Here is a 26,613-nt window from a genome sequence, read left to right on the forward strand (position 1 = left end):
CCCAGAATATTATAACTAAACAGTGTTTGTTCCTGAACCATATTTTGTTGGTGGCATTATTTTAATTGCATTTATATTTCTATACCTAAGTAGGTACCTATTCAATGTTTTAATTTTTTTCGGGCTCCTCAATTTTGAAATTCTATGTGTTTATTTTTCAAAATTACTACACTGTATAAAGTCTCCTAACCTGAATCCATGAAACCAGTGTTTCGGGAATTTACTTTTCTAGAAAAATAGTAATGGGTTCATAATAGGTAGGTATTTATAGTCCTAACTCTTTGTTAAAAATAATCTAGTTGTTTTCATTGAGTAATTTTTTCCAAATTGTGGGTATATTATTAACAGCTAAATAATATTAACTAAAGTCAAATAATTATGACCATATTTTTTTTTATTATGAATGCAAAGGCAACCCATAGAATTAGAAATTAGAATAGACGGAACATTCTTTCCGCACGGAAAGTGAAATCCCAAATAAACGATTGTTCATCTGTGACAATTGCGATGTGGCTAAAATATGATTTTTAATTTTCATTCAAGATTCAATTTTTGCATTACAAAATTAGATAATAATAATATTATGTAGAGTCTAGACTATTTGCTTAGATATAATAATTAAATACATTTTGAATGTTCATTTGTTGAGTTTCAAAAGCCACCACCTTATGTACAAATAATATTCTTAAAATAAAACTTAGTTAGTTTTAGATAAATAAAATAAAGTAAAAATGACGTATGTTTTTTTATTACTTACCTATCTTATTTTTATAACAACATAAAATTCTTGCAATTTTGCCTGTGCTAAAAAATTGTTAGCGACATTTTGAAAAATTTTAAAAATGCCAAAGATCTCTTTGAAAAATACCCATTAAAAATATGAAATAAATTAAGAAATTAGTATAAATACCTAATTATTATTTAATATTTTAAAATTTCCGGTAATTGCTGCGTTGCACGTGTGTGTGCATGACGTTATTTATCTTGTTGAAGTTTGGCCGGTAAAGACGACGATTCTTTATTGAAATGTAACTTTTGAGACATAACGAACGGTGTAAATGTGTTTTATAGCGATACTGCTAACGTGTTTTAAAGAAATGTAGACTGCACTCAGTGACGAAATTATTGTAAGCCCGATTAATTGACGTATTTTCAAACATATTGTCTCTGCACGCGAGATATAACTTATCGAGGAGAGGCCATTCGGTTATACCTGTAATTTATATCTCAATGTGCTGCTTTGACGTGTAGTTTCCCTGTTACAGATTAATAAATGGCAATGTAATTTGCGTATCTGTATCTATCTGGGTTCTATTACGTATTCTGTATGTTCAAATTCGAACGATGTCGGCGTCTTGCCATATTTTTAATGATTTGTCATTTGACGTTTCGTCACAGCGGCGTAGTATGTTGGTGTGACTTCATTTCGGAACATGGCTATTTATTTTGTTGACCGCGAGAAGTGAAAATATAATAGTTTTACTGAAGGAATAACATTAATAACTATTAGAGGCATGGCATCATATCAACATAACTTTCGTATTAGACAGGTGGCCAATATAAGTCAAATTTATATCTGACATTAAATGGATGTTTCTAAAGTTGTTTTTTTTTCAATATAAATATCCACATGCCAAAACGTTTTGCTAATGTAAACATTTTGATGAATTATATTTTACTTTATATAAATACATTGTAATTTAATTGCCCACCCAATTTCCTACCTATACAATATCTTTTACCATATGATCTTATGTCAACATTAAGTTTGTTTGTCGATGATTTTTATTGACTTTATTATCAGAGCCTGTTAGGTCACTATTTTAGTAAATTTACAAGTATATGGTATGATAAACAAGCCTATATTACTTATAATAATTCTCATACCACTAAGAAAGCAGTGTTAACATTCATTGCATACGCCGAACACATGTTCTGTTATCAATCTCATCCATTTTGTTAAATATACAGTTGTAAACATGTATACTGAAAAAATGGGCTGAAATCATTACTTTTTAATGTGGAAATCAAAATGAATGTAAGTACCTAAGTAGATCATACCGAACCATACAATGTTACACAACAAAATGTATATTCTGGCTTCACTTAATAATAGGAGTGGAATTGGATGTCACCTTTGTCCAGTTTAGCCGACCTAGAAAAAGACTTAACGTTAATTATGGATGTAAAAAATAGGATACTATTTGAAAGCACCTAAGCACCTAAGCAGCTATACAATTTTATTATTTATAGATGCTCTCATCGTAAACTTGAGATAGAACATTTGTTTCGGCAAGTGGCATGGTATAAAAATCTGACTATAGTACTAAGTTGCGTTTGTTTGTTGTGTTAAAAAAATAAACCCAACCCACTACTTACGACTTTCTCGTTTTGACAATATTATTTAAAATATGATTTTTGCGGTTCTTTTCTCTGGCTACACCGGACAATGATAATCTATTGTGAAAATGAATTGAAATAGACTGGAGAGATCATGATTATAATTTTCTAACACATGACATTTAAATTTACTTACATTTTGTAAATGTGTGCGACATTCATTCATCTCGGTTTCCACATGAGATTACGAAAGGCGGATTAGTAGCTCGAGACCGGATCAGGAAATTTTTTAGGCAATTGTCCAAAATTTAAACATATGTACCTAAATATAATATAAACGTTTTTATAAACAGTCTATTGACATACAAATGAATGAATACGATTGTTAAAATTAAGGGGGGGTTCGGATGGAGATAAAATGTAATAAAAACAACACGGAAAGGTGCTAGGAATTATTTCATATTATGATCTAATTTACAGGTTCAAATTTTTCAAATTTTCTGATCATGCATATTGAATTCTAACAATGGCCCCAGACTAAGGCTAATGATTAAATTATTTACAAGTAATTTTGCTTTTCAAATGAATATACTTATATAAAAACACTTTTCCATACAAAATGTTTTTTTTATACAATGCACTGTCATTATTTAGCAGAGCTGTATAATCCATCTAACGCAAATGACAGTATGTAAAAGGAAACAAAGCATGACACTAACTAACAGTGGGTTGTCATTTTCATTTTTTATTCATAAACAATGCGGCATTTAATGATACAAACACAGAAAATTACTTATTCTATAGTTACTAATTCAACTATATTAAAATCTTTCCGAAATCGCTATCAGGTGTTATAAATTATACCAATTCACACCATTGGGTCTATTCTATACTTATCGAACACTAAAGTGATAAATAGTATCAAACTTAGGGTAGTTTTGTATCAAAATATTAGCACTTATTGTAACAATTACACGAAGTTGGTTTTTATTGTTGCAATAAGTGCCATATTTTAACAGCAGCAAGATAGGTGCTGTTAAAATATAGCACTTATTGCAACAATAAAAACCAACTTCGTGTAATTGTTACAATAAGTGCTAATATTTTGATACAAACCTACCCTAAGTTTGATAATATTTATCACTTTATTACTTAGGCGGTCGATAAGTATAGAATAGACCCACATGAGTGTAAAACCAAGGCATCTGCAAATTTTTCAATTTCGAGATTAAATGCAAAACAACTGCAAAAGTCTTGAACTTGATAATGTAAAAGTGAAGTAACCGAAAGAACATGCAATATAATGTAGATATAAACCAAATATTATGTTTTTTTTTTAGAAACTATTTGTGCTAACAAAACGAAGACTTCAAACCTTAATATATCCAAATTATGTCTGTTGCACATACCTTGGTTTTACACTCACGGTGCAAATTGTTCATATTATTCCCTCTGTTATAGTATGTCTTTGGATAGTGGTCGATTTTTATCAAAAGTTAACCATTAAAATTAATAAATCCAACTAGGTAAGTAATATAATCTAATTTGTTTTTATGTTTTAGATTTAATAACCAAAATGGATCCCAACACAGCATACGCATTAGTTCTAGACACTCTCCATAGAGCTAGTAATCAAAACACTGAGATATTAAAACCGGCAGAAAAGAAGCTGCAAGAATGGGAGACAGAGCCAGGATTCTACTCTATATTACTCGTAAGGAACTCTAACATTATGTATTAATAGAGATACCCATAGACTTATTCCAACGGATAATCGCCTTAACAGCAGAATGTTATTTTTGACTGTCCCAGATAGCAACTTTGAGTTATATTATGTAATTATATATAAACAGGTAAGCTTAATGCTTAAGATATTACATTCAATGTTTAACCAACAACCGGGCCAGTCTATGTAAGCCATTTTATTCAAGTCGTCTCAATGGTAATGGAGTTGAACTTGACTGATTCCAATGTTGCATATAATAAATACCAACAAAATATGAATATAGTTACATCCGTCCAGGATAAATTATCATTCTACTTTATTGAATAAGTTGCTGTAATACTAATCACAGTTCATGGTCAAAAATGCTAGTTAATTCCAGTTAACCCCAATCCCAGGATACATAACTCTTGGAATACATGATAGTATTTTTATCCTAATTTTTAACGGTTTCGGAATTAAGGGTTAAGTTAGATATATATTATATTATTTAGAAATTAAATGTGAATGTTGTTTGCTGGTAAAACCTTGAATTAAATATGAAAAAAATCATGTTTCTTTGATGACTGAGTATTGGATTGCATTCGATGATACGTCTATCGAAAGCAATTGACCACCGCCATCATTTGAGCCTGTTACGGATGTGTAGTAAGGCGCCGACAAAACGCATTTGTGATAAATCCACGAGGCTGGCAGTTTGCTGGAGGCTCCATAGGCCATTCGATAATGGCCACCTAATCGTTACGTACTAGGCGCGTCTTTAGCGTCCAATGTATTAATATGTCAGGAGGTAGTTTTCAAGTTTAGCTGAATCCACATTTTGACAAAGTTATATTATGCGTTATTTTCATTACTCCTTCTTAAAAAGTTTGTGTTAACTAGCAGCAAAACAAAGACATTGTCTCTCTGATCATCTTCATAATGTATGGCATACAGGAAGATAGTGTCTGCCTTTGCGATGACATGATTGGTTGAAATGGATTTGACGCTATTTGAAAATAAATCTGCTGGATTTCGCCACTATCAAAGATTAGTCCCATATTTGGTAGGTTTTTTTGAACGATTTGGTGAATTCTATCACATAATGTTAAGAGAGAGTGATCCTAGCATTGTCAATAAAAATTATTCTATTTTGGAGTTAACCACTTTTTAAAATTAACTTCCTCATATGCATAAATGAGAAAAAGGGCAGGTCGAATAGATTTCTCTAAATTAGTAACTTTCACACAGAATCATAGAAGTTCTTATATATAGGTGTCCAAAATTCAATCTTCTTTTTGCGCTCCTGAAAAGTTGTGATTTTAGACTTATCTCACTCTCCACTTCGCAATCGTATATCTTTGTTTCATATTGTCGTGTTCAAATAAGAAATAATGTCAGTGTCACAGATAGAGGTTTACTAACCCTATATAGCATAGATAATAATACAAATAGAAAATGACAGGCAACAAATTTAGTTGCATTTTCGGTCTTCAACGATACAGTCACATTATATGCGCAGCTCCGCATAACGTTCAACCTCAAATCTAAAACACAATGTAAACCTTTAAACTTCAACTTAAAAACGAATGTAATAGTCCTGTATCAGTGCCGTGTTATCTATAATACAAAACGAATAATATCAACACTGTGTATTATTTAACTGTGTCCCGAATAAATCATGTCACGCATTACACAATCAACGCAACCTTCCAGAACATTATCAATAATATAGGGGATAAGAACAGCACATACGTTCACCCCCGATAATATTATGAAGGCAAACATTAACATGACTTCTCGCGTGGGTGTAAGTCTGACCAATACTGTTTGCTGTTGCGCTGCAACCATTCGAACAATGATATAGACATTGATGATCATGTGATTTACTAATAGCGCCACGCTGGACTAGCATTGCTAGTATTACAATCCTCATTACATATATGTTGTCGTCATGGTAATCCGCATGGTAATTATAGTAAGCGTCTAATCTATTTCCAGAATATTGTTTCCAATCACACGGTGGACGTAAATGTTCGATTGTTGGCCGTAATGTGCTTTAAAATCGGAGTGGACCGGTATTGGAGGAAATATGCGCCGAATGGGATCGCCGAAGACGAGAAAGCCAGACTCCGGGAAGGTCTTCTGACTCCGACAATGCTGGTCGAGCCTGTTAACCAAGTCGCCACCCAATTGGCTGTGCTCATTGCGAAAATCGCCAGGTACGTAACCTATTTACTTGTGTAATAATCCGTAATCCACCTCTGCCCCAAATGTATGAGTGTAAGAATGTATGATCACTATTAATTGTCATTGGGCCTTGTAACCTATTGTAGTGTCAAATAGAATATATATGTATAATATATGGCATCTTATGCATTGGCATAAGATGCCATGGAAAAAGATGGAAAAAGTAGTGGGTCAATTTTGAATATATTATTTTAATTTGCCTTTTCGTAGTATACTTAAAAGACGTATTGCAAATTGGCTTTTTATACATTATAGAAGAAGTGCTAGAAATTGTTATAGGTAGATACTTATATACATTTACATTTTTCACATCGCCAACCATCGTTAACCGAAATTGCACACAACACGTTATAATTTTTTGTAAATTAGGTCCACTTGCCACGTCGCCAATGCCACAAGACTTCACAAAAATGTTATAAATCACTAAAAACCAAGCTTTGTGTGTCTATTTATTATAATAACTGTACCAAATACTATTTAACCTTTTCCACTCGAAATTTTTTTTATAGGTACATACCACCCACTCGAGACTTTTTCCCGCACAAAGCATAATTTCAATATAAAACATTTAATTGGTGAAAAAAATGTAAAATTTTTTTTTTTTTTTAATTCTGTAAAATAAATTTATAATGAATATACTGTACTTATTTTTGTTTATTTATAATTCTTCATTGTGTGGTATTTCACAAAGCAATCTCCAATATGTAATCCTGGCTTATCACAGAATCGTAATGAAATAGCGGTATGTAGAGAACTGGCTATAAAGTGTAAATCGTCCATTATGACTGTAAATATGATACAAATGAATTGCCTTCAAATACACTTGTAATATAAGCGGCTGTCTCGTAAATTTCCTAAATTAGTTTCGGGCTCATAACAACTCATTCCCAGTGCGGTACACATTATCAAAAGATTTCTCAAAAAATAATAAATCGATACGTAATAATTTTCATTTGACTCATTAGAGTATTTCACATTATATAGGTTCCGAATCGGCATAATATACTAGTAAGTATTGTCATCAAAAACAGTATTCAAATATAAAACTGTAAACTATACGAGACGCCCCTGCGCAAGCGAGAACCAATAAAAAATATAAACACACTTCAAAATCATGCGTGACAAACACTTCACTCTAGTCTGGGAACGTTCAATAAATAAAATTTATGTGACAAAAAAACATTGCTTGCAAGCGACGACCTACGAATAAAAAAAGAGAAGATTCCGATAAAAATACTATGTTGAAATTAGGCACGCAGTATTCTTTTGCCGACTTCTTTCTCAGATAAATGTAATAACCTATTATTATTCATTCTAACTTGATTGAAATCGCATTATAAAAATTTCTGAAAATATTACAAAAAAATACTTTATATGCGGTGCCGCCGCTACGGCGGCACTCGAGTAATACGGGAAACTTCTAATGCCGCCGATATGGCGGCACTCGAGTGTTAAGGGTTAAATAAGATTAAAACAGCTTTTTCAACTGTCAGAAGTACGAGTTGTCATCGCGTACTGTAGTAGGTACTTACTGTACGACCAGAAAACTCGGAAATAGTTATTTTCTGTGTGTACAACGATATAAAATATGTCTCTCTTTGATTTTCGGCAATGACCTAATGGTGCGACAAAATAATATGAAGAAAAAAATGCTTTGAGCTTTCTCTCCGTCTCGCATATGAAAAAAAGAGAGAAAGAAATATAAAATATTTCCGGCAGATTGTAAATTGACCCAAACGCGTTGACCTGCAGAATCTGGTGGTTTGAAGCTTACCAAAAATGTACTTGCAGGTATGATTGTCCAGCGCACTGGCCTGAACTGGTGCCAGGTTTGCTGACCGTGATGAAGGGGCCGGGAGCGTTGGAGCAGCACAGAGCTCTCCTCACGTTTCATCACATTGTTAAAACCCTGTCTGCCAAGAGAACCATCGAAGATAAGCGCATGTTTCAGGTGATAATCAACTTTTTATTATGCTTATAAAGGTTCGTTTCTTTCAACCTGAACGAAACAAATCAAATTAAACCATAGACAATATACGTACAAATTGTATGAGTAGAAAGTTGACCGGAAATGGTTTGAGATTTGACGTTTGGTTCAGTGTATCATTGAAAATCAAACCGTTCTCGGACCATCAGAAATGGTTTGACATGAAACGTCAAACCGATTCGGACGATCCATAGACTAATGGCAATCTGTCAAAGTGTTGATAAGCATTATTCGGCATTTATATATCGTGAGGTGTTCATATTAATATGTTAGACATTTACACCATAGAAGTTTACTTGAATTATGTATATTATAGATTAATAATCAATACCTATTATTCATAAGTAACCATACGCGAACATGACGCCGCTTTTGGTCTTATTATCTCAAAATCCAGCCATATTTTCTATGCAAAGAGTTCGATTTAATATCATTACCTACTATAATTATTATGTCAGACCAAGAATTTATTTAAATTTAATTTATATTTTGTAACGGAGATTCTAAACTACAAACTGTGTTAAATCAACCCGGAATGATCTTTATATTACCTACCTAACGAATTTTATCAATTTAATATGTTCGATTGTCGTCTAAGTCACAAAATCATACTGTCGACATGAACAAGTGGTCAATTATAAAAAGTTCTTATCAAAAGTAATTTTTAAAAACTTGTCATACCTATAAATCTTATAAATTAACTAAATGGCTACTTATTCACGAAGCATTCTTTATATTTTGTACATTTAAAACGAATGAATACGAATTTGTATTATTGTAGACGACGATAGGAGGTTAGAATTTCAAAACAAGTTGACGTTTCAATAAATATGTTTCTGTTTTAGAGACTAATATGTTATGAATTATTTTAAGTACTGGCAACACTAATTAGTCGTCAGAAAAGCGTTTCTGTGGACATTTACCAAACGGTCCCATTTCGTTTGTTTGATTCAGGTTGAATGATACAGACTTAATAGAATTTAGTGGACCGGGGATTCGGTTCGGTAACCTTTTTATCTTAACACATTATTTCTAGATTTGAAACATGCCAATGTGTATAGATTTCTAAAATGCTGCCATTTAAAATTATATTATTAAATAACTTGCTTATTGATAAACTGAAAGGCGGATTATTTTTTTTTCATAGCGTTTATCAAAAGAGTTTTCACTTATAAAGAAGAATCCTATAAAACTCTTTGTAATACATTATAAATCATCTGTTAACTGACACATAGCAGTGGCGAAGAGTGGAGGTGGGCTGTTATGATCAGTGCACACTAAAGTTTGTCAGTCATACGTATTTGTTTTCATTTACATAAGACTGCAATTTACAGAAGGTGCTGGTTAGTTTTCAACTTTTTAACCTTTACTTTTGGTATATTTTGGGCTATACGACATGGCTCAATTAGGCACAATCTCTATAGAAGAAGGCTACTAATGAACACAATACAAAATTACTTGCAGATAATAATAATCATCAATCTTGGTAATCTCATTATCGGCTTCATTTTCGTAAATCAATGCTTCCATCTTAAAGTGGAATAAATATGACAAAATTGTTATGTGTATTGTGGCAACACTTGTTCTTATACCACGTTTACACGCGCATGGACTTACTGCTGCCAGTACGTATTATCGCGGCCATAGCAAGAAAATGCACGTGTAAATATGTATTATCATGCAAGTTGCAAGATTGCATGCAAGAATCAAAAAAGTTTGGAAGCTTCTGAATTTTCACGCGACAGTTGGATTTCTTCAATATCTGCCCTGCGCAGTAGAACAATAGTGGCAAACCTATCGGTAAAAAACTAATTACACTCTTTTTGAGGTTAACCGATTATCACTACTTGTCAAATAGTACTGTAAAATGACGACATCGCGTCTCGCTTACTCTTGAAGAATGAGATTGGTGAAACAGTCAGCACACTTACATGTAAACAGTTATTATTGCGATAGTTTAAAATACACACTATTGGTGCAAGTAAATCCATGCATGTATACAGGCACTAATATTACGCAATGGCAGTGGCAATGGCAATTTTACAATAAAGAAGACCTCTAACAAAAAAAGCATATTTGTTAGTTAATTCTTTGATTATAGAAATGAATAATTTTTGAGAATATTACAATTTTTTATTTACAGGAACTCACATCAAATGTTTACTCGTACATATTAAATATCTGGGATGAACACACCCAGACATTCCTCAGACAGATACAGGAAGGTGCCACAACGGAAGTCATAACAGAAAATTTAGAAAAAGCACTCTACTGCCTTAGGATATTGAGGAAATTGACCATCTTCGGAATGAAGAAACACCAACAGAGCCAGGAGGCCATCAACTTTTTGAATGTCGTGTTTGACCGCGCGAAGACCAGCCTGGAATGCAGTGAGATATTTTTTTATTCAACCTTTATTCTATGTGCTGATGATGTTGATAATGTTCGGCTCCATTTTTAGTAGCATTTATTTTGAGTTCATCCGATGAAAGCTGAGATAGTAGCCGCTATCAATTCTGAAACATCCACCATTGGTTTTTGAGGCTAGTTATAAACTTTTTTCAGTAAACAGTATGAATCTGTTGAATATTGTTTTACAGACATTTACGGACTGAACTTTATTATTAAATTAATGGTATAATAATTCATTTGTAGCAATAGATCATTGTATGATTGTAACTTAGGATGTAAATAGGGTAACACATTTTTATTCGTTGTAATTGTGTCGTTGAATTACTCTCGAAGCTGATAAGTGAAGTGTATCATGTCTTTCATCAGGATCTTTAAAACCAATGTATTATTTTACTTCAGGAAAACTCTTGAAAGGAAGGGGTATATATCTTCTAGAGCTGTGTGAGAAGTTCATCGTCCACTTGACAAAGGTGGCACTGGGCACGCTGGAGGGGCATCCCCTGTCGTACGTACCCCTCGTGGCCACCTCTCTGCAGTTTGCCATATTTTACTGCTTCACCGAGCAGGGGGCGCAGTTGTCCTACGAGAGGTTTACCATTCAATGTCTGAACCTGCTCAAAGGGATCCTGCTGTGTGCGGAATACAAACCTGCTAAGATTATTGAACGGACTAAGGAACCGGGTAAGCTGAGTTTGGAAATATAACATTGAATACTACATCTAATTCTCTTTTTGCATGGTGGATACATTCCATAGACTACGGTGTAAATAAAGATACAATGTGCATATAAAAATAGGAGATGGGTTCCATTACTTAAAATCAATAATCTAAATACAGTAGAATCTCACGAATCCAGCACTTTGATGGCCTGGAACATCAGTAAACCGGCTCTATCTGAGCCGGGTCGAGGCGGATGATCGTCTCCTGCCACTCAACATTGCTACATTTTTTGCTACTACCCATAAAATTTGATTTTTAAAATTCATATCTAGGAAATACGTAGTTATATTATTATACTTTATTTGTTAACACGGGCCACGAGGCCCAATGACAGTGGTGTAGAAGTGAAACAAACACAGAAACACCCAGGCTTTGAGAAAATCACATACAATTGTGACCTCACTGGGAATCAAATCTCGAGTTCCCGCATGAGAAGTCAGTGCTTTACGCATTGGACTACGAGCGTCACCCGAGGATCAGCCATTCTTTATCACCCGACATACAGATTTCCTAATACCAAATAATTTGGCCCAACGACCAACGAAATTGGAACATCTCAAGGCAGTATTAGGTCTCATCGCACATTTAATCATTAGATTTATCTGTCTATGACGTATTAGAGAAAACATGTAAATGTGTAGAAGAGAGCGAGACAAGGAGAAGACGTCTTAAAAAGGGTAAGGTGACAAATAAACTGACGCAAATAAATAGACACAAATACAGGAATGGTTTATTTTAATTCGGTTGTGAAAGATAGCAAATAATAGAATACTCTCACAATAGTTTGATAGATGCTTACAGCACGAAACTATCATATCAAATATTTAGAAAGTATTAAATGACATTGTTAGCAGGCGGCACCGGCCACCTGGTAATTTTTTCTAGTTCAACAATATATTTTGATGTGTCAGTCTTTACAAATTTAGTAGTAATTTTGCCCAACTCTAAAACTGCACCAAATAATAATATGTACACATCTTTTGGTGGCTGAATGATTTAGTTAATGTGAATAGCCTTTTTTTTTGTTCTATCTTAGCCTATTATCAAATTGTTTTCTTCTTCATTCCTTTCAGCGACACTGAGAGCACATGAAACCAAGCTGAGCATTTTCGACGACCAAACAGTCTGTCATATATGCCGCCATCTTGTCACTCATTACTTCCTTTTGTCGTCCGATGATCTGGCACTCTGGGATGCAGACCCGGAAAGTTTTGCCACCGATGATGCATGCGAGACTTGGAAATGCAGTCTTAGGGTAAGCTAACATTTTATTTATCTAACCCAAGGAATTTTTAATTTAAGCTAGAGGGTTCCATATTATGAAGAATTTGTGTAGGTGAATTTTTAAACTCAGCATCTATTTATTTCATTTGACAGTGCAGCGCCCAATTGTCTTGGCGCCCGGTTGTCCCATTCCCGTAGTGTCACATGTCATGGTGTATTGAGTTCACTGAGTTCAAAAGATACGCTTTATACCTAGTTTGAAAATAATAAAAATAGTTTTAGTGGTTCATTAAAGTTCACTGAAGTATGCCGGAGATTTTATAGATGTAAAACACCGATCTACGGGATGCTGGTTTGACCTGGAACGAAGCAAGACGGGCGAGCGACAGGGATTCTTGGAGGCTCCGTGTGGTTTCCATATGCTCCAATTAAGGGGCGGATATGGCCGAAGAAGAAGAAAACATTTCTCAATGCGGTGGTTATGGGTGAAATTACTGAAAGAAATGTTTTTAAAATTCATTTTGTTTATTACAGTAAAACCTCGTTAGTAAGAACACTGATAATTTGAAATTCGCCGTAATTCGAAATTTTCATGAAAAAAAAGTCACTTGAACATTATTTTCATATAAAACCACATCTTTAATTCGAATTTCGTAATTCGAAATGATTTCAGAGTCCCTGGCATATAAAAATATTCAATAAATCGTAATAAAGTACACTATTTCATGAGCCAGTCATTGAAAATTGTGACAGACTTTCCTTAAAACATCAAAAATTACTTATTTTATGATGGTAATAAAAATTATCCTGACATTTTATGACCCAATTCGGTAGGCACATCTGTGATCAGAAACGAAATTACTGAAAAAATTTAAAATTAAAATTTTTTTTTTTATATTTTCCCCCTATACATTTCGTAATTTGAATTTTTTTTCGATTTCCGGTCCCATGGAATTCGTATTAACGAGGTTTTACTGTAATAGAATGTTTGAATGAAAGATCGTTTACAAAGTATGTATATCATAAATGCCCGGACATCACAGAGTTATGCGTCTAAAATGTCCCCAGGAACGTAGTTATCGAGGCCTGTTTTCCCTTACCAGCCTCGTTGACTTTCAGGGTTCTCCTTTGTCTACACAGTGGTATAATTTTTTAGTTCTTCAAAAGTTATGAGATGATTCTAATGTAGCACTTCTTTTGAACGTTATTACTATTTGGTTAGTGACCTTCGTTGTCGAATATAAAGGCCTAGTTCTTTGCCAAAATCACTCACGATCTAGATTTCTAGTATCTCTGCTCTTCAATATGTATTAAATTATATGTTAAAATATTACAATGACCATTGCTGGGATGTCTTTTTTATGATTAAATAAATATATGTACCATTTTCCTGTTCGGTAATTTTTGTTTCTAATTTGATTGTTCTTTTATCCCTTTCAGCCCTGCACGGAATCTCTCTTCCTAACTCTCATCCGTGAATTCCGTAATGTATTAGCACCCGAGCTCGTGAGACTTTTAGACATGGTCAGGCAGCAGCCACTGGATCCCCACGACCTGACGGCGATACTTCGGAAGGATGCAGTTTACAATGCTGTGGGCTTGTCAGCATTTGACCTGTATGATGAGGTAATCATATCCTTATATATAATTGTCATAACATGGTTTTGTCAACAGATGTTATAAATGATTGCGTTCTGTATTTACTCTTCATATTGTGTTATGATAGTTACATAATATATTTTTATCTCAAAGTCCATTCGTCCTCATTCAGATAAAATTCTATCACGGTACAGGGGTTGTAAAGTTAGGAACGTGAATACTTCCAATCATTGGTGGTTGGAGAGTACCCAGAAAAGAAGATACAGTAAACCGAATAAATAATCTAAATACAGATAATTCGAAATTTGCTGCAATTTAGAATTTTTTTCACTACAATAGTATTTACTGCATGTAATTAAACAGTATTGCGAATGGAATAGGTTCTTCTGTCGTTAACGTGACTTTCTCCTGTGTAAATAGGATTTTTGTGAGTTTTAATAAAATTTAATCATCGATTTGTAGGTACATTGTTTATTTGTTTGAGAGTAAGAGTATGTAATGGACGTATTGCATACTCGGCTCTATGTTACGAGAGCCTACCCGAATGAAAACTTGCAATCTCCACTTTTTGAGTATAGACAACCACCGCAAAATACAGTGCGAAATCTTTACGGTGATAGGCGGCGGCTTGGAGAATTACATCCCCTCCTCTCGTTTTTCAGTACTTTCAATACTTCAAAATTGAAAACCATAGACAAGATTCATTTCACAAACAAAACAAAAGTACATATTGGTATTCTACAAAACTTACTGTCTGCTGAATTTCTGACTGAGCATTTTGTATTTTTCTTTTTTAGGTTGATTTTGATGAGTGGTTTACGAATGGGCTGGTAGCTGAGATACGTATCAAATTTGACTACTTTAGAATTATCAGAAGAAGGATAGCTTGGTTAATTGGTAATATTTCATTTAATCTCCTTGTTATATATTTAAATTCATAGAAAAACTTTTGATTAGATCTTATTTGTTTGTAACTACAAAGAAAGATGTAATTTGTATTTGGGTTATATTGTTAGTTTTCCATATAAGTATGGAAAATAGGGCAAATGTTCTATTATTTAATGTTTGTTGTAAAAGTCAAGTTGCATTTTGCAGAGTATAAAATCTGATATGATGAAAGAATAGTTCATTCAATTTGAGCTGTTTAGTGCAACAAAAGCTCAAGACAAAACTCATTATATCAACAAACACTAACAATATTTACTTCTAAGTAGTAGATAGTAGTAGACTCTGTAGTCCAAATGCAAACACGTGTATAGATGAAGTACAATTAATTATTTGTGAATGCTATACGCAAAGCTTATAATGAGTCTGTTGAAATATCACATGAAAATATCAAATGCAACAATGATCTTTTTACACTGTAAAATCAATTTGAATACCAATATTAGGTTGGGTGTTTCATGTGTATGTAGATTAAGACGTGATGATTTCAAATGTGCATATAACTCTAAACAGGTCTGCACTAAACAGGTCATTTATGTTTATTTATAAAAGTTCTTTAAATCAAAAAATTCAAATAAAATGAACATAATTATGATATTTGGTTAAAATTTACAATGGTATAATTTCTATTTTAATTATGACTTATCAGTAATTCTAATTTTGTGGTAATCAGGAAAATGGTCACGTGTAAAAGTGTCTCCGAGCATCCAACCCATGTTGTATCAGTACCTCCTCAGCCTTTTGGATCCCACGGAAGACATAGCCGTGCGGCTGGCGTCCTGCGACGCTCTCAGTCTGGCCATCGACGACTTCACCTTCAGCGCAGAGCACTTCACTCCGTTCATCCACCAGACGTTTAGCTTGCTCTTCGATCTGCTCAAGGAGGCGGACGAGTGTGACACTAAGGTAATTATTATTATCACAACTTTATAATGGTGTGACTACCAAAATAACTATAATATATCAGTCTGTAGAATTTGATATAATTTATATTATTCTTTTTGTGTAATACAGGTGTTCTTACACTGATTATTTAGTTTCAAGAAAGGTCAGTGTTAATCAGTGAACAAACTTCTCATTGAGAAGATCCTTGATCTGTAGTGTCTCTTCAAATCTTTTAGGATTTGTTTGTCAGTGTAATTCTTCTTCTAACATCCTGACTAAAGTTATTTTGTGTGATTATGGATTCGTTAACCTCAAATTTGTAACCATTGCATTGGTCATGAGTGATGGAGTTGAAGGAGTCTCACTAGCAGGCATGTATTTAGTCTTGGCTTCATTGACCTGTAGTCCCATTTTCTTGAGAGCCCTTTTTAACTCGATAGAAGCCTCTTAGGACGGTTTCGATCTTTAACTGTACAATTTTATTTCTCCTCAACAATACAGTTCTGTGCAAATAGCAGTCGAGGGTTAGTTAACAGACTTTCTTTGAAATGAAGATTAGTTATAAACTATTCATTTAACTTCTACTTAGGGGATTGGATTAGAGAGTTTCACCGAACTAACGGGAATCAAACCCTGACCCCTGTATCCATTGAGCTTAATACAATTAACTAAGAGTTATTTCTATTGTTAATTGTTTACAAAAAGTATCATTTTGTTTAGATGCATGTTCTGACGGTTCTCTCATTTGTTGCGGAGAGAAATGGCGAAGCGGTTTCCGACCATGCTGGTGATCTTCTGAGATATCTTCCATTATTATGGGATCACGCTGAGCAACACAATATGCTGAGATGTGTCATCGTTTCTACGCTGGTGCAACTTGTCAAGGTAATACATCTATAGTACATGTTTAGCAGTCTCATAATAAAACTCATCATTCAAAATGTCATGGCTGTGATTTCATAGTGCTGTATGCAGTGTAAAGGACAGAAGCAGGGGTTGGGATATATATTATATACCTACATGAAAGAGTGGAGGGTTTTCAGTTTCTAAGATGCATCAGCTATTACAATATATTGATAAGTTTATATATTAGTGGCGACGGGTGGAGATGGGCTGTTAAGATTTGACATAAATAATAGTGCACATTAAACCTTTTCAGTCATACTTATTTGTTTTCATTGAACTAAAAATACATTTTGCAGATGGTGCTGGTTAGTTTTTAAAAATCAATTAAACCTTGCTTAAACCAAACTATAATAGTTTAGGTATGCTATGGGCGATCTGATAAAATAGTGAATACTTTTTCAGTCATACTTATTTGTTTTCGTTGTTTATGTTCTTTGAATTAAGAATTCATATTACAGGTGTGGTTGGTTAGTTTTTTAAAATTCATCAAGCCCTGTCTATCCCAAAGATAATCGATAAAAAATATTTTTCTATCTTTTGCGGGTCTCGTGGTTGACGACGAGCCCGCTGGGTTTGGGGATGACCAGGAGGTGTAGATGTAGAGTCGTTAGGAGGAGAGATGAGAAGTCGAGATTTGGTGGTTGCTCCGATGGATGGAGTAGTGAGTTTTATTTGCAGCATAAACAGTTGATACAAGAGTGTTGTGTTACAATCAACGTTCCTTCTAATTTTTCAACGCATCTGAGCAGTGGCGACTAGGGTTGGTGTCACCCGGTGCGGTAAATTTACACCCCCCCTCCCACAAACACACATACAATTTTTCATTAAAACCTATATTTTTACTGTTTTTTGGCACCAACACTTTTACCGTTTAAAAAATATTGTAAGAACTGTGATGTTTTCACAATAAGGAGCACTATGAGACTGTACTGATAATGTTCTTGCCAGGACCCGGCACATAGGTGGTCATTGATGCGTACTTAATTTCTTGTCGTATATTTTGGCACGCGATATAACGGGACGGATAGAGTGATCCCGTTAGATGTAAAATTTCACTTGCGTGCTCGCGTTAGTCGCACATGACCTTCACCTTCGTGCATTCGAGCAAAACTAAAATCTGGCAAAGGAAACTATTATAATATTTTTGCGTGAAGACTGTGCGGAGGATGAAAACATGTGTGCGGACATATTTTGGTAAGTGTGCGTGCTCACACGCGCACACCTTACAGGGAACATTGGTTACAATACTTATGATATTGTTCCGAGGTCCGAACTACCGAAGCTTACTGATCAGATGGAGATTATGATTGATACTAATAGGTATTTAGACTGAGCAACTTATCAACTATGAGCTGCTAATTATATACCTACATGAATATTCGGTAAATTGCGAATCATTGTTGATGATGTTTGGTATTGAGAAATCTGCTGGCCTCTGCATTATTGCACTTCGATGTCACACATGTAGAATATGCTGTCTGTAGATGCGACGATTGTGCGATAGTTTAAATGACTTGCTAATTATTACAATGTTGAAATAATGATGACAATGCCCGAGGTTATTGACCACTACATATCTATAAAATATCTAAAATGATGTATGATTTAATGGCATAATTTTAGATATTTTATAGATAGACGAATATTTTTTGACTATTATCTATTATGGCTTGGTTTACGCAGGGTTTAATTGAATTTTAAAAACTAACAAACACTATCTACACATTGTAGTCTTAGTTCAATGAAAATAAATACGTTTGACTGTCAAACAGCCTACCTCCACCCTTCGCCACTGCAATATTATAGTATATTGTCGTTAGATAATTTAAACATTTAGAAGTGTAATTTAAGTGTCTTCAACTGTAGTATACTGAATTATCATGAGACTTCCCACACAGTAACAAACACCTATTTTATGACTTTAGACCAACCATTAAGGCTCTGACAGGTTTGAACACCCCCTTTTGAAAATTTTGCCTTTCGAAGATTGTGATATATTATAATAAAGCGATCGCATCATCTGCTTAATGAAAGACGGCCACTGCAGAGAGTCCCCTTTATAGTAATTAATCCATGGAATATAGTAACTGTTTATATACGGAATATGTCATTAACGTAATGTTATCTTCAGGCTCTGGGCACTTGGCACACACCCGAACTGCAGACTCTGGTCTTGGGAGTGCTAGAGGAGGCGACCAACACAAACAGACCGGGTCATATTTATCTTCAGGAGGACGGGTTGGAATTGTGGCGAACTGCCTTGGCCTGTTGCCCTACTCCACCCCACAGTGCGGATCGGCTGCTTCAGTTGGCCAATAATTTACCCCCGTTACTAGGTAAATCCAGTTGAATTTGTATTACTAACAATTCATTTGATATCTTCTATCTTGTTGGAATATAATTATGTATGTACAGTAAAACCCTGTTAATTTGAAATTGACGGAATCGAAACATGAATTATGAAAATATAAAATACTTAAATAGGCCCTAACATAAAAAAGATCGGTAAGAATACCGACTATCAAAATTATGTGTAAGTACCAAAATATTGGTTTTCTATCAAATTTTTGTGCGTAGATTTAGGCTCTTCCAGTTTTAATGATGACTAGTTTAGTTTTTTAAATATTGTTTATATTCAATTCTGAATATAAAATTAATTGAATCAAAAATTTTTAATGTGTACAAGTACATCAAAATTAAAATTTCACTTCTGATCCCAGTAGTCCCAGAAGTACCCGACCTGACGTATAGATAGCAGTTGTTATTTAAAAATAATGACCATGATAGAAAGTACCAACCTTATAAAGCCTAAGTTTGAAGGTTGACGACGCTATGTTGCTCAGTAATTATTTGTCAGCCATCAACAGTGAACGCTCTCAGTGAATTTGTAAACATGGAAAAAATTGGTCATAGTTATGTGATACAATACTTTCATTTGAAAGGCTTCAGTCCAACCAATATTAAAGCGGTGCTAGATTCTGCTCTGGGGGTGTCTGCTCCTTTGTTTACAACAGTTAATAGTGGGTGGCTGAGTTTAAACGAGCTTGGATGAGCTGCCAAGACGAACATTGCAGTGGTCGACCAAATGAGGTGACCACGCCAGAAATGGTGATGAAAATCCACAAAATGGTATTTGATGAACGTCGACTGAAATTGTGCGAGCTAGTAGACATGGTAGGCATTTCAAAAAGTGCTGTACATCACATATTGACTGAAAATTTGGACATGAGAAAGCTGTGCGCAACATGGGTGCCGCGATTACTCACAATGGAACAAAAACAGCATCGTGAGGATGTTTCAATCGAGTGTTTGGCGAAGTTTCACAGCAATAAAGCAGAGTTTTTGCGTCTATTCATAACCATGGATGAAACATGGGTCCATCACTACACACCTGAGACGAAAGAACAGTCAAAACAATCGACTGAAAAGGGAGAATCGGCTCCAAAGAAAGCAAAGACAATTCCATCTGCAGGCAAGGTCATGGTGTCAGTTTTTTGGGATGATCTTCGGATTATCTTCAGAAAGGAAAATCAATCAACGGCGTGGCGTGTATTATGCAAACTTATTGCAGCGTTTGAGTGATGAAATCAAGAAAAAACAACCACATTTGGCGAAAAAGAATGTTTCGTTTCATCAGGAAAATTCATCAGTTCACACATCCGTTATCGCGATGGTCAAAATCAATGAGTTAAAATTCGAATTGCTTCCTCACGCACCCTATTCGCCAGATTTAGCCCCCTCGGATTATTTTCTGTTTCCAAACTTGAAAAAATGGGTCGGTGGTAAAATTGATTTGCCAACAATGAAGAGGTGGAGTCTGCGGTTGATGGCTATTTTGAGGAGCTCGACAATTTTCACTATAAACAGGGTATCGAAGCTATTGAACATCGCTGGAAAAAGTGTATCGACCCAAAAGGAGACTACGTAGAGAAATAAAAATATTTTTTTCCAAATTTGTTGTGTTTTCTTTATTAGGTCTCAGGTACTTCTGGGACTACCCTCGTACCTTTATATAAATTTAGTCGGTAGTTTAGTGAAAGACTCACCTTAATAGCGAAAGATGTATGTTTGAATCCTGAGTCAGTATTTGTCACTGAGGCTTTTTGAAAGTATCTATTTTTAACGAAGAATGCTATGTATGTACATTATTAATTTTTGTGTATTTTCTTGGTTATCCAACCCTTCCGCAATCCTGTTTAGGTTGGATAACCGAGACTGTTGTAATCAGAATACATATTGGTTAATACTGTTAATATTATAACTTCCACATTGACCGCTCTGCTTATAGGTTAAAATGGTTGGTTACTTTTATCTTATCGTTTTAAAAGTGACCTCGATTTGATAAATTTTATATGTTTTGCAGACCAAACAACCGAGTACCTGGAATTGGTATCATATGTGATAAAGGCGTACATAGTGCTGATGCCTGATCAGTTCCTGATGGGGCCGGGCAGCGAGTGCATGAAGATAATGGACAGTATGCTCAGTGATATGCGGATGGAAGGCGTCATCATGGTATTGAAGCTCGTCGAGACTTGCCTCAAAGTGTCCCGGAATGATACTACTTATCTTGGGATCAAAGTTGTTTGGCCAACGCTCATTAGGGTTTTTATGTAAGTATTTTTTAGTAGCTGTTGATGTGACAGGTCACAATGACTTGTCGTTGAGTTATCTGCTAATGGCTATAGGCTAGGTGTTTTATCGCATGAATCAAAGCACGGAGTGTGTAAGTATGACATATGTCTCTGGGAAAGTGCGGAGATTAGCGACGAGGCACAGTGAGATAATAGGCGGGGCTGAAGTTGTCTTCAGTTGTGATAGGTAGTAGTGAGCTTTCTGACCTCAGTAGCAAATTACATCTGGTCAACACACCTACGTGGCATATGTGACCAGCGGTGGTGGCTCTAGTTAGCGGTCATGGCTGCGCACCATGTAATGATTGACTACTGTGGGACATTTTGGTCGCTTTCTTGATCATGTCTTCACTATCTGGAAGGTACATGTCCTCAATGACATTGATCTTAATATATTATTTATTAATCTCATACATATTACATATCTTCATTTGAACTCGTCTTATGTGTATTTTGATAGATTCGGAAGAAAACAAAAATGACATCATATTATTTAAGCCAACGCTGATGCAATGCTCAAACAAAAGCCCTCATCAATAACTATGAACTAAAATCCCTTATAATATGTTACCTGAATGCATTTTTTTAAATCATCAGAGGACTGCAATCGGGTGAAGATTTTCCGACAGTTCTTTCTCGGCAGTTGAGCATCGTGTCGAGACTGCTGTTGCGTGCGTCTCACCTCTTTCTGGAGGCGGTGCGGGAGGCGGCCGGCAACGGCGATCCTATGGAACTGCTGGCCAGGATCATGGACACCTGCTGCGAGAGGCTCAACTTGGTCAGCCAGATTAAAAAGCGGAAAATTATCGGTGAGGGTTGAAAGATGAAGATTGGTATTTTTATTTAATTATCCAGTCAGTGGTCGTTAAACTGGCAAACAAAGATGATGACAAAAATGGATTAGAGATAGCCGACCGCGAGCAGTGGAGAGCGCATTTTTACAATGGTTGATAGACCAGACCATGCATCGAGCTGATATTTCTGCGTATGTCAATAGATGTTTTTCTCAACCAACAATGTTGCACAGAACATTAAGTTACATGTGTTTTATGAATGCCAATAAAATCACATCGATAAAATCGACATGTTGCAGTTGAGACAGGTTAGTGTGTGGAACTGACGTACGACTGATGATTAAATTAACTGTAATTATTAAGGTACATACCATGAAGTAAAATATATGGTATGTACCTAGTCCACATAATTTAATGTCTTGGCATTTATAGGTAAATAATTGTCTCAAACATTGATGCAAAAATTTTACTTGCGGATACTTGACTTCATTTGATATGGTGTTTGAATGTAGGACTTAGGTTTTGTCCCATTCCTTGTCTCTTGTCTCATGTCTCGTCTCTGTCAGATGATTAAAGGTGCTTATTTTCATTTAAATTGACATTAATAACCTCCCATTTCTTCAGGTCTCGGTTTATCGGAGATACTAACCATGCAGATCCCCTGCGTGCTAGAGCGGTTCCCTTCCATCCTACAAAACCTTGTGGAAGTGCTGAATGATGTGCTGAAGACAGACGATAATGGTCATCACGTTGATTCGCTGGTCCCGTTCGAGGAGTCGTGCCCTTCTTCCCCTTGCAGAGATTACCCTGCCATCTTCCCGGCCGCCTTTGCGGAGAACCAGCACTATACCAGAATGAAGAAGGACCTCGCCGCTTCTGATTATATCCACACGCTCGACTTGAAAATTTACCTCGCCAGTAAGGTGAGGTTCACTGCGAATGGTTATATTTTTTTCGACTATGTTGTAGGCAATTGCTTGACTCACAATAATTATTACACTGCGCGTTGATATAACTGCTGACATCATCCACGGGTGGTAACCACGTGTTGCAGACTGTATTGTTTGTAAGGGATGTCCGAACATACTTTGTAGCGTGTATTGATCAGATGTAATTCACTATGGAGTTTAGAAATGTTACAGTTATTGGTTGTGGCTGAGGACTGCTTGTACCAAGTAATCACTTTTACCATTGACCACCACACTTTCTCTGGTACATCCCCCATTTATGAGTTGTTGCGATCTGTCGCATCCACAGGTGGTTATCGCGTGTTTATAGCTTTAGCTAGAATACTAAATTTTAACTTCTCATCAGTGTATAATCGTATGTTTTGCATGTTACAAATGATAAATTTTCATCTGAGATACTTCGTTAGCTGCTCGATAGACATGTGTAGATTTATTTTATATGAAGTAAATATTAACAAACATTACACCCATGATGGCCGCGTAGCAATTTGTGTTTGGCATCAGAGTATAGACCTAATAGGTTGACCAAGTGACTGACATCCATTTCTCGTAAAAACAAAATCTGTTAATACAAGCCTCCACTCTGTGGAGGCCTATATGATTTTATTAGGATCGGACATGGTTGAAGAAGAAGAAATATTAACTTTTTTGTATGTTTTATTATAGTTGGAGGAACTCCGGAGTCAGGTTGGCCAACCGTCATTTGATCAGCTGATGCAGAGCGTTGATCCCGTGTCTATACAGCAGCTACGTGAATACATACCCATATAAGGAAGTCACAATCTTATTACACATTGTTCGGGATTTGTGTTGGACTGTTGTACCTACAAAGCCACTCAAAAAAAATAATTTCTGTATGGGAAAAACCAACGGGATAGAACTGCTAAAGAGGGACCTTATCAAACTTTTTGTATTACATACTTCACTTACTACATAATTGAATAATGCGGCTCACGTATTTTTTTATTTTTGCTTGCATATCTATTCTCTTCATTTCATTTGCCATGCTATTGAGAATGGTGATCAGTGAATTTGTGAATTTAGAAGCGTTACCAACGGTTTCTTTCCATCTGGAGCGATCCTGTGTTGACCTTGTTGATTCAGTCGCTTTCTTGGTAATGTCACTCCATCTGAAAGGCGTACGCCCTCGCAACCTTTTCTCGCTTCGCGGCCACTAGGGATCACTCTTCTCTCCAGGCTGCATGGATGTCTTCTTACCACGTAACTGAAAAATTGTAGAATGTGTCTCTCTCTGCTAAGCTCTTCCATTACATACATTTGTACGCTTGGTCATCCGTTGAATGTGTCTAAATAAAATAAACAATTGGATAAAGCTTCATGTATTAGTTTTGGTATGGCAGTTAGTTATCATTACAATGAAAACCCCAAATTGGAGTAGATACTAGCAAAGTGTTATCGTGGATTCGAACCATACGTCTGGCAAAAATCAGTGTACAGTAAAATCTCGTTAGTAAGAACACTGATAATTCGAAATTCGCCGTAATTCGAAATTTTCCCGAAAAAAAGTCCCTAGAACATTATTTTCATATAAAACCATACCTTTAATTCGAATTTCGTAATTCAAAATGATTTCAGAGTCCCTGGCATACAAAAATATTCAATAAATCATAATAATGTTCACTATTTCATGAGCCAGTCATTGAAAATTGTGACAGACTTTTCTTAAAAAATCAAAAATTACTTATTTTAAGTAGGTAATAAAAATAATCCTGACATTTCATGACCCAATTCGGTAGGCACATCTATGATCGGAAAGAAAATCAATTTTTTTTTTTTTTTCAAAATTTTAATATTTTCCCCCCATACATTTCATAATTCGTAATTCGAATTTTTTTTCGATTTTCGGTCCCATGGAATTCGTATTAACGAGGTTCCTTACTGTACTAAAAAATTTTGAATCCAAACATACTTCCACAGAGATGGCCCTTTATTTAGTATGAAAGTGAAGCTGATAATGTGGTTGCTAAGGCTAATGATTAAATTTAAGTTAGCCGCAAGTCATTTCGTAGTAGGTAATACAAAAAGTTCATAATACTCCATCTATTCTAGTAGTTCAATCTTTTTGCGTAGTTTTGTGTAATTATTTGTGATTTCTGGGGGTCACTATTTCTACTGTACTTATCAAATCACTGCCTCATTGGAGCAATAGTCACTGACAAATTAAACTGATTATTATTATATTGTAAAAAATGACTTGTCTCAAAATTGTGATTTTGTAGATGCACCTCTGACATTAAGCCTAGTACACCTACATACACCTGCCTGCTAACAAATTATACAAACGTTTGTAAAATTTTGACCCAACACAAATGCCTGAAGCTTGCTTGATTGTATATATGTATGTACGTTGTTTCCATCTCCATCATTTGTTTGCGTACAGATGTATGTAGGCGGTGTACCAGGCATTGGAGTCCCGTATTGTAACGTAATTGTGTTTGGCTAATCGGTCGGAATGTGTTACCAGATATGTAAAAATATTTTTTTATTGTCACTGATTATTATGAATATTATATTTCTCTTTGAAATTGCACATTGAAATGTGTGTTTTTATAAATGGATGATGGATGTATGGGGTGGAGTTTTAGAGACTCGCATCTGAATCTTGTTTTTATCGCTAGAATTTACTGCATTGTCAGTTTTTTTTTATTTGAAAATATGTATGTATGTTTATATTACCATTACATATTATTGTTACACGGTATATTGTTAATCTTCACAAGAATTCAAATTGAATAGCGCTTTATCACGCGAATATAAAATGATGACATTTTATAATGTGATAAAATATAATATTACAATAATATACCACTGTTTATCATGTCATACAATAAATTTATTGTCATAATAAATATTTTTTTTTTGCAAATTGCTTTTTTGTTATGTATAATTCCTTTTTCAAATCTTCACTAAAAAAATATCAAACGCTTTCAAACTTAAATTTAGGGAAAACCTAATTTTTGTATTTGTTTCATTTCATTGTCAAATAAAACATTAAATAAAAACTGAAGAATGAAAATTTAAATGTTGTTCGTAATTATATTTTTTACATGATCAGTTTACAGGTGAAATAATCATTAAGTGCCCAACTCCACAGTTATGACTAAAATACAATCATAACAAAATGGGCATATACCATTCTTTTAGATGTACCCACTGGGAAAATCATTATGTTATGTACAAACTATTTCATACAATATATATACATATATATAGCATATACCTACCA

The 26,613-nt window shown here is 34.9% G+C and overlaps 1 protein-coding gene across 1 annotated transcript; it reads left to right on the forward strand.

Moving 5' to 3' along the window:
* Positions 1-986: 986 nt before the first annotated feature.
* Positions 987-25,151, forward strand: Impbeta11 (importin beta11). Its single transcript, XM_085945957.1, has 16 exons — positions 987-1,127; positions 3,903-4,054; positions 6,044-6,264; positions 8,084-8,243; positions 10,423-10,669; positions 11,091-11,372; positions 12,485-12,666; positions 14,076-14,261; positions 15,032-15,131; positions 15,853-16,085; positions 16,785-16,949; positions 19,102-19,306; positions 21,334-21,583; positions 22,202-22,413; positions 23,023-23,321; positions 24,033-25,151. The coding sequence occupies exons 2-16, from the start codon at positions 3,917-3,919 to the stop codon at positions 24,135-24,137; spliced, it is 2,985 nt and encodes a 994-aa protein (XP_085802083.1). The 5' UTR covers positions 987-1,127; positions 3,903-3,916; the 3' UTR covers positions 24,138-25,151.
* The last annotated feature ends 1,462 nt before the right edge of the window (positions 25,152-26,613 follow it).

Source organism: Rhyacophila brunnea, unplaced genomic scaffold (genome assembly GCF_057557595.1).
Source record: "Rhyacophila brunnea isolate RB1 unplaced genomic scaffold, BYU_Rbru_1.0 scaffold_19, whole genome shotgun sequence".
Classification (NCBI taxonomy): domain Eukaryota; kingdom Metazoa; phylum Arthropoda; class Insecta; order Trichoptera; family Rhyacophilidae; genus Rhyacophila; species Rhyacophila brunnea.

What these genes read in the sequence shown, in the direction of transcription:
- Impbeta11 (XM_085945957.1), top strand. Translation starts at nt 3,917, where the DNA reads ATGGATCCCAACACAGCATACGCATTAGTTCTAGACACTCTCCATAGA. An exon ending in CGCTGGTGCAACTTGTCAAG is followed by an intron (nt 16,950 to 19,101) that starts GTAATACATCTA and finishes TGTTATCTTCAG; the next exon opens with GCTCTGGGCACTTGGCACAC. An exon ending in TAAAAAGCGGAAAATTATCG is followed by an intron (nt 22,414 to 23,022) that starts GTGAGGGTTGAA and finishes CCATTTCTTCAG; the next exon opens with GTCTCGGTTTATCGGAGATA.